Source organism: Esox lucius, chromosome 7 (genome assembly GCF_011004845.1).
Source record: "Esox lucius isolate fEsoLuc1 chromosome 7, fEsoLuc1.pri, whole genome shotgun sequence".
Lineage (NCBI taxonomy): Eukaryota > Metazoa > Chordata > Actinopteri > Esociformes > Esocidae > Esox > Esox lucius.
The window spans coordinates 40,829,328-40,838,557 of record NC_047575.1 but is presented as its reverse complement, the minus strand read 5'-3'; the positions used below and the strand labels follow the sequence as shown (position 1 = coordinate 40,838,557).

At 46.3% G+C, this 9,230-nt stretch overlaps 1 protein-coding gene across 1 annotated transcript; it reads right to left on the bottom strand.

Annotated features, from left to right (window-relative positions):
* Positions 1-961: 961 nt before the first annotated feature.
* Positions 962-5,471, bottom strand: rfc3 (replication factor C (activator 1) 3). The gene is made up of 9 exons (XM_010871013.2): positions 5,271-5,471; positions 4,386-4,523; positions 3,303-3,370; positions 3,074-3,171; positions 2,749-2,930; positions 2,147-2,283; positions 1,909-2,007; positions 1,601-1,670; positions 962-1,534 (listed from the first exon to the last, which is right to left on the bottom strand). The coding sequence occupies exons 1-9, from the start codon at positions 5,355-5,357 to the stop codon at positions 1,343-1,345; spliced, it is 1,071 nt and encodes a 356-aa protein (XP_010869315.1). The 5' UTR covers positions 5,358-5,471; the 3' UTR covers positions 962-1,342.
* Positions 5,472-9,230: the final 3,759 nt, after the last annotated feature.

The following is a 9,230-nucleotide window of genomic DNA, read 5'->3' as shown; positions in this document are numbered from 1 at the left end:
ATTGTGTCATTGTGTACAGTGTACATCGTGTACTCGCAGAGTTGATCAGGTTGTTGATTGTGGGCTGTACACAGAGAAAACCGGGATTCATCCATGAAGAGAACCTCTCAAAAGTGCCAGACGCTATCGAATGTGAGCATTTGCCCACTCAAGTCGGTTACGACGACAAACTGCAGTCATGTCAAGACCCCTATGAGGACGACAGGCATGCAGAGGAGCTTCCCTGAGACAGTTTCTGACAGTTTGTGCAGACATTTTTTGGTTATACAAACTGATTGTTGCAGCAGCTGTCCGGGTGGCTGGTCTCAGACGATCTTGGAGGTGAAGATGCTGGATGTGGAGGTCCCGGGCTTGTGTGGTTACATGTGGTCTGCGCTTGGATGTACTGACAAATTCTCTGAAATGCCTTTGGAGACGGCTTATGGTAGAGAAATGAACATTCTATTCACGGGCAACAGCTCTGGTGGACATTCCTGCAGTCAGCATGATAATTGCAACGCTCCCTCAAAACTTGAGACATCTGTGGCATTGTGCTGTGTGATGAAACTGCACATTTTAGAGTGGCCTTTTATTGTGGCCAGACTAAGGCACACCTGTGCAATAATCATGCTGTCTAATTAGAATCTTGATATGCCACACCTGTGAGGTGGATGGATTATCTCGGCGAAGTGCTCACTAACACAGATTTAGACAATTTTGTGAACAATATTTGAGAGAAATAGGCCTTTTGGGTGCATAGAGAAAGTGTCAGATCTTTGAGTTCAGCTCATGATAAATGGGGGCAAAAACAAGTGTTGCGTTTATAATTTTGTTCAGTGCAACTACTACGTGAAGAACCAAGGGCTTGTTCTGAGTTCAGGTGGGGACATAACGGAGCAAGTGAGAAAGTAAACAGATGGAAAATGTGGCAGAGGACACTAAAAGACCATAACAGACAAAACATGAAATGGTACTGGAACTCTTCCATTCAAAACAGTCATATTGAGACTTTATTTTACAGTGAGGGTTCCAACATGGGACAGGTTTCACATAATCTTGGCCTCACATATCATGCTGTAGGTCAGAGAGTATGAGTGAGCACAAAGACAAAGGAAAGAAGATGAAAAGCAAAGAGCCATGGACACGTGTGTGGGCAGGGCTGCCCAAACCTGTTCCTGGAGAGTTACTGCCCTGTAGCTCCCCTCACCAAACCCAGTTGCCAGTAACCTAATTTCGCTGGATCTCCAGCTTATTATTACAATCAGTGAGTTAAATTAGGGTTGGAAAGAAAATCACCAGGAGAGATTTCCAGGAACAGGGTTGAGCGGCCCAGGCCTGAGGAGACCTACAGAGCCCCTTCAGATCAGAACATCATGGCGTCCAGCCCGTCCTCCATGAACTTCTTGTACATGGCCATGAAGCGGGCGGTGAAGGCCTCCAGGTGGTAGATTGCCTTGCTGCCCAGCTGGAGGCGGTGTTCGTAGTGGGCTGCCATGTGGGTGACCTCCGCCTTCAGCTGGCCATCGCAGTTACCCAGCAGCTCCGTCACCAGGCCCTGTGCACACATAGCAGTTAGCATGCTGACAGGTGGGGTGAAAACACACGTGTGGGCGTAGCCTACCTTCATTATGACCTCTGGGGGGATGCAGTGAGTCAGTAGTTCATACAGCCGACCTCTGACCTCCAACAACCTGGGACAGAGGAACAACAGACTTTTACTTTGTACATTTCACACCTCTAATACAAAGAACACCACTAGTACCAGGGCGCTGGCCATCCCTCCCATTTTCAGCAATGACCCAGGAGAAATTATGTTTAGCTGCCTTGCACAGGGACAGAGTGGCTTTTTCACCTTGCCGACTTGAAGAATCAGTCATGCAACCTCTTAGTTATCGGTGAGAAGCCCCCCACCCCCTCCAACACCCCCACCTCTGTGGACTCTGCTGGCTGACGATGGCGTTGGCCGTCTCTCTCAGGTAAACCTCCCAGTCTGTCTCTGGAATGACCTGGTCTGCTGAGAACGGGTACCTAGAGGCCAGAGGTCAGGTGATGACATCACATTTAGGCAACAAAAACCTTTAACATCCCAGGTGTACATAGCCTTGGAAACTGGTAATTTTCGAACTCACAAAAATTCAAACACACGCACGCACAGACATGCACGTACTGTTGGACTCTGCAAGCCTCACACATCAGCAAGGCTTTGCGGAGGTTGCGTCCGGACTTCTCAGAGATGCGTTTCGCCAACTCAGCTGGGAGGAGCAAACCCTCCTTCCGACACACCGTGGACAGAACACTACACACCTGGGGAGCGAACAGAGGGGAGGCGGACCGAGACACAGAGGGGAGGCGGACCGAGACACAGAGGGGAGGCGGACCGAGACACAGAGGGGAGGCGGACCGAGACACAGAGGGGAGGCGGACCGAGACACAGAGGGGAGGCGGACCGAGACACAGAGGGGAGGCGGACCGAGACACAGAGGGGAGGCGGACCGAGACACAGAGGGGAGGCGGACCGAGACACAGAGGGGAGGCGGAACGAGACACAGAGGGGAGGCGGAACGAGACACAGAGGGGAGGCGGAACGAGACACAGAGGGGAGACGGAACGAGACACAGAGGGGAGACGGAACGAGACATCAGGTCCAGTTTAAATGATGTGGCCTTCAGCCTCTCTGATGGCCAGGTATTTCCCCCTCTCTCCCACCCTCACCCATTCCCTCCCACCTTCCCTCTTCCTACCCTCCTTCCTTCACCCCTCCCTCCTTACCTCCTCGCTGCTGGGTAGGGGCACCCTGACAGCCAAGCACCTGCTCCTGATTGGCCCAATGACCTTGGAGGTGGAGTTACAACAGAGAATGAGGCGGCAGGTGGACATGTACTTTTCCATGGTGCGACGCAATGCATGCTGGGCATCTTTGGTGAGGCGGTCGACCTCCGTCAGCAGGACAACTAGAATGGGGAGAGGTTTATTATTTCCTCAACAATGACAGTAACATGGAGGTCATGTGACAAGAGATGTTTTATTTAAGTGCTTTGGCAGAAAATGGCAAATCCAAACAAATGGAGAACGGCATGCATTTTGAGTGTAGCACCTTTGAACTCCCTCTGTGTGCTGGATTGGATCTGCTGCGACTGGGCCACGGTTTTGATCAACTCCTGGATGATCACACGATCACTGTTACCTGCATCGCTGTCAAGCACACAGAGTCAGGGTCACTAAACGCAACTGTCAAAAAAACACACACACACACACAGACACACAGACACTTTGAATGTATCGCTGTCAAACACACAGAGACAGGGACATGGCCTGCTGCCTACCTTGGGTTCACTTCCAGATGGTAGTTACTGGCTATGGTGTTGATCTCGATCTTCTTCTTAGAGGGAGCCTGCACAGAGGGGTGCAAAGGTCAATCACACGGTGAGCCTAAGTGGTATTGACTAGCCACTAGGGGTGGGAGAACATGAGAATTTCATGCCACGATTATCCTGTCCAAAATGATCCCGATTTACGATTTTATCCCAATTAATAACAATCCCAATGACAACTTTTGTTTCTAGCTCAAAAGGGTTGATCGGATATTCTTTCAGTACATAAATATTGTTCTTGTGCATTTAAAAAGCCATTACAGTAAAAAAAATATCAAAGAAGGTTTTTAATAATTAACTAATACTATAATAACACGTCAATCTGTAAATGGGTATGGTTGCCAGCTTCATTGACAATACACTGCAGAGGATGTTTAGTGGCATTTAGAATTGCCATTTGTACTGCATTTGCATTCATGCACATCTACACATTGCACATCTGTATGTCACATCTGTAACATTATATTTAATACAAGCAAATTTTCTGCCCTCTTCTATCTGCACTACTTGTTAGATGCTAACTGCATTTCATTGTACTGTACTTGATAAATGACAAAGTTGAATCTAATATTTAAAAAATATTGAGATATGCACTCCACCAGTTAAATAAAACAAGCAGAGATTTTTCAAGTCAATTATCTGAGGATCAGGGGTGAAAATAGAGTTCATTTCTTACCGTTACTGACATGTGCACTCCACTTGTAAAATAAAACAAGCAGTCAGGGAAACTACAGCGACTGGCAGAACTATTTCTAGTCACTTGTGAGGATTATCCAGATTATGGAATTTCTCCACGATTTCATAATCGTGAGTATTTTCCACCGCGATTAGAACTTAAATCGTCTATTGTCCCATCCCTACCTAACACATTTATTAAGCAAAGCACACATCCACTATCGCAAGTAATAGCCAGTAAAACAGAGATGATAAATGAGGTATAAAAAAATAAAAACAGTCTTAAAAATAGTTTTTTTTCACTGAACATAACCCAAAAGGAAACTGGCTCATATAGCTAGGAACTGTGTGTGTTCTCACCGTAATGGTCTGGTGTTCTATACGTAGTTTCTCTACCCCGGCTCCATACAGTTCTCTCAGCAGACACATAATACGAGTTTTCTTTCCAGCACCTGAAGGCCCATACACCAACAGATGAGGGAAGTCTCCACACTGAACCTAAACACACAAACAAATATACAAACACACACAGGTTATAACATACAGGAAGACGACCCATTCAGTCACCACACTGGACCTAAACCAAAAACACAAGATATAACATATACTTCACCACGGTGGGAGGGAGCACTGCACTGAAAAAAAGGTGAAGGACGTAATCATGTTGGACCTGGAACGTTCATTTAACCCAAAACGGACAGAAACCGGGTGGGAGTGGCTTAAGTTATGTTGTTGCAAGGACGCATGTTTTAGTTTACTATGAAAGTACTTCATGAAAGTTATGTTGCCCAGCTATTGAATATTAAAGGCCAGCAGTGTACGGCTTAAACTCTAGTTTGTATTTATTTGGCCAAAACAAAACCTTTACAACCAGTCCCGAAATGTTTCCTCAAGGAGGTTTTCTGTGTTGGACACAACGAAATATTTCAGGTCACTCTCAGTTTTGATCCTTACATTACTTTATACCAAAACGTTTCGGAACCAAATGTTGTGTGGCCGAACTGATGAACTTCTCTACCGTTCGTGACTCTGTTCCGGCACGACACGTTCGTGTTCCAGATCAGTTTTTCTTGCACACGCACTGCGCAGTTACCACTTGTACAACGACTAAAATAGCTTATAGCTTAAACGCTATACTATAGTGAAGTTATTTGGTTAAACCCAACTAGCTAAGCGTCTGTCGTTAATCGTTAGCTCGCTAACTTTAACTAGCTGAGCGTGTTGATAAGTTGGTTTGGATCTTACCATATTTTTCAGCTGGTTTGCCTGTTCTTTATGGTAGTCCAATTTCCCCAAAGAGGTAGGTCTGTATTTATCCACCCACAAACTCATTTTGAATATTCTATTTCTGAGAAAGTCTTCTTATTTAGTGCTAACTGTTGTATGTCTGACTCCCGCGAAATGCCTTTCAACGCGCGCTGTCAAAGAGCATCGGACCTACGGAGAGTCTTGAGGGACAAATCTTTTCGAGTTTGAAAATACTAATGCATAATTTACCGCCAGCAGATGGCGCCTTCAAGCCTTGGCTAAACCGAGTGTGACCCCCATAAAGAGCAGCAAATATACAATATATAAAATGGTTTATAAAAATATGTAAATGTCTTTTAATATGTGTAATTATATCACTTTGAGATTTATGTTATGTGTGTAAAACATTTAATCATATCAAATGTTCAAACTGAGACATTTTGCTGTTTCCTAAAAAATATGTGCTCACTTATTAACATATTTCGAAAATGTTGGGACAGAGGCAAAAAAAGACTTGAAAAGTTGTGTAATGCTAAAAATCTAAACCTGGTGGAATATCACACAACAAATTAGATGAAATGTAAACAGGTCAGTAACATGTTTGGGTATTAAAAGATCATTCCAGAGAGGATAGGTCTGTCAGAAGTGAGGATGGGGAGGGCTTCACCACTCTGTGAAAGACTGCTGATAGTGCAACCATTTAAGAATAGCGTTTCTCAATGTAAAATTGCAAACAGTTTGGGGATCTCATCATTGACGGTACACAATATCATTCATTTTAAAGATTCAGAGAATCCAGGAATCTCTGTATGCCAGGGAAAAGGCTGAAAACCAGTATTGGATGGCCGTGATCTTCGGGCCCTCAGGCGGCACTGCATTATAAACAGACACGATTCTGTAGTGGAAATCACTGCATGGGTTTAGGAACACTATTGTCTGAGAACACATTACATTGCTGCATCCACAAATGCAACGTAAAACTCTGCCATGCAAAGAGGAAACCATATACAGTTGTGCTCATAAGTTTGCATAGCCTTGGAGGGTATGAAATTGTGAAATTGTGTCATTGATTTTGAAACAATTACTGTAAAAGCACTTTGTGACAACTGCTGTTGTAAAAAGGGCTTTATAAATACATTTGATTGATTGATCATGCAATAAAAGTATATCTTTAAGGATAGTGATCATATGAAGTAATTTATTACCACATAGTTGTTTGGCTCCTTTTAAATCATAATGATAACAGAAATCACCCAAATGGCCCTGATCAAAAGTTTACATACCCTTGAATGTTTGGCCTTGTTACAGACACACAAGGTGATACACACAGGTGAAAATGGCAATTAAATCTGAATTCACATCTGTGGCTTTTTAAATTACAATTTGTGTCTGTGTATGACTAGTCAATGAGTTTGTTAGCTCTCACGTGGATGCACTGAGCAGGCTAGATACTGAGCCACGGAGAGCTGAAAAGAACTGTCAAACGACCAGCGTAACAAGATAATGGAACTTTATAAAGATGGAGAAGGATATAAAAAGATATCCATAGCCTTGGAAATGCCGGGCAAATGTCAGTACTGTTCAATCCCTTATTAAGAAGTGGAAAATTCGGGGATCTTTTGATACCAAGCCAAAGGCAGGTAGACCAAGAAAGATTTCAGCCAAAACTGCCAGAAGAATTCTTCAGGATACAAAGAAAAACTTTATGTTTGGAGAGGGGTCAAAAAGGCCTAAAGTGAACAGAATACCAATCCCTCTGTGAAGCATGGTGGTGGCTCACTGATGTTTATTGGGGGTGTGAGCTCTAATGCAGCGCTTGACATTAACTTTTTGTCTCACCAGCCATTGTGGATAGTGGTTTTCCAAAGTTACTAACCACTCAGCATTTTCAATAGCCACCATTTTGTTGTTGGGAAATTATGTTTTATTTCCAGAATCAAACACTGTATGTAGGTAGTGCTCATGGGAGTTGTAGGGATGTAGGTCGTAATGTCACTCTCATTGCAATGAGACTACAGTAAAAAAAAAGTTTATATATGTTTATATATATATACACACACAGGGGTTTTCCTGGCTCACAATTAGAGGAATGTGTCCTAAGTTGTTTAACACATCTAGATGTGAATACCAGGAAATAAAAGCTGAAATTCAGAACTCTTGTCTCATACTCATCTTTTAATCTTAAACCCAAATGTCTTCAGTCATCATCATTTTCTTCCGCTTATCTGGGGCCGGGTCGCGGGGGCAGCAGTCTAAGCAGAGATGCCCAGACTTCCCTCTCCCTAGACACTTCCTCCAGCTCTCCCGGGGGGAGACCGAGGCGTTCCCAGGCCAGCCGGGAGACATAGTCCCTCCAGCGTGTCCTAGGTCTTCCCCGGGGTCTCCTCCCGGTGGGACGGGCCCGGAACACCTTTCCAGGAAGGCGTTCCAGAGGCATCTGAAACAGATGCCCAAGCCACCTCAGCTGACCCCTCTCAATGTGGAGGAGCAGCGGCTCTACTCTGAGCTCCTCCCGGGTGAACGAGCTTCTCACCCTATCTCTAAGGGATCGCCCAGCCACCCTGCGGAGAAAGCTCATTTCGGCCGCCTGTATCCGGGATTTTGACCCAAAGCTCATGACCATAGGTGAGAGTAGGAACGTAGATTGACCGGTAAATTGAGAGCTTCGCCTTGCGGCTCAGCTCTTTCTTCACCACGACAGACCGATACATCGACCGCATTACTGCAGAAGCTGCACCGATCCGTCTGTCAATCTCCCGTTCCATCCTTCCCTCACTCGTGAACAAGACCCCTAGATACTTAAACTCCTCCACTTGAGGCAGGCACTCTCCACCAACCTGAAGTGGGCAAGCCACCCTTTTCCGACTGAGGACCATGGCCTCGGATTTGGAGGTACTGATTCTCATCCCCACCGCTTCACACTCGGCTGCAAACCGTCCCAGAGCATGCTGAAGGTCCTGGCTTGAAGGGGCCAACACGACAACATCATCCGTAAAGAGCAGAGACGAAATCGTGTGGTCCCCAAACCTGACACCCTCCGGCCCCTGGCTGCACCTAGAAATTCTGTCCATAAAAATTACGAACAGAACCGGCGACAAAGCGCAGCCCTGCTGGAGTCCAACATGCACTGGGAACAAGTCTGACTTACTGCCGGCAATTCGGACCAAGCTCCTGCTTCGGTCGTACAGGGACATGACAGCCCTTAGCAAAGGACCCAGGACCCCATATTCCCGAAGCACTCTCCACAGGATACCGTGAGGGACATAGTCGAATGCCTTCTCCAAATCCACAAAACACATGTGGATTGGTTGGGCAAACTCCCATCAACCCTCCAACACCCCGTAGAGGGTATAGAGCTGGTCCAGTGTTCCACGGCCTGGACGAAAACCACACTGTTCCTCCTGAATCCGAGGTTCTACTATCGGCCGTATTCTCCTCTCTAGTACCTTGGCATAGACTTTCCCGGGGAGGCTGAGAAGTGTGATCACCCTATAGTTGGAACACACCCTCCGGTCCCCCTTCTTAAAAAGAGGGACCACCACCCCGGTCTGCCATCCCAGAGGCACTGTCCCCGACCGCCACGCAATGTTGCACAGGCGTGTCAACCAAGACAGCCCCACAACATCCAGAGACTTGAGGTACTCAGGGCGGATCTCATCCACCCCCGGTGCCTTGCCACCGAGGAGTTTCTTGACCACCTCTGTGACTTCAGCCCGGGTGATGGACGAGTCCACCTCTGAGCCCTCATCCTCTGCTTCCTCAATGGAAGACGTGACAGCGGGATTGAGGAGATCCTCGAAGTACTCCTTCCACCGCCCGACGACATCCCCAGTTGAGGTCAACAGCTGCCCACCTCTACTGTAAACAGCGTTGGTAGGGCACTGTTTCCCTCTCCTGAGGCGCTGGACGGTTTGCCAGAATATCTTCGAGGCCAGCTGATAGTCCTTCTCCATGGCC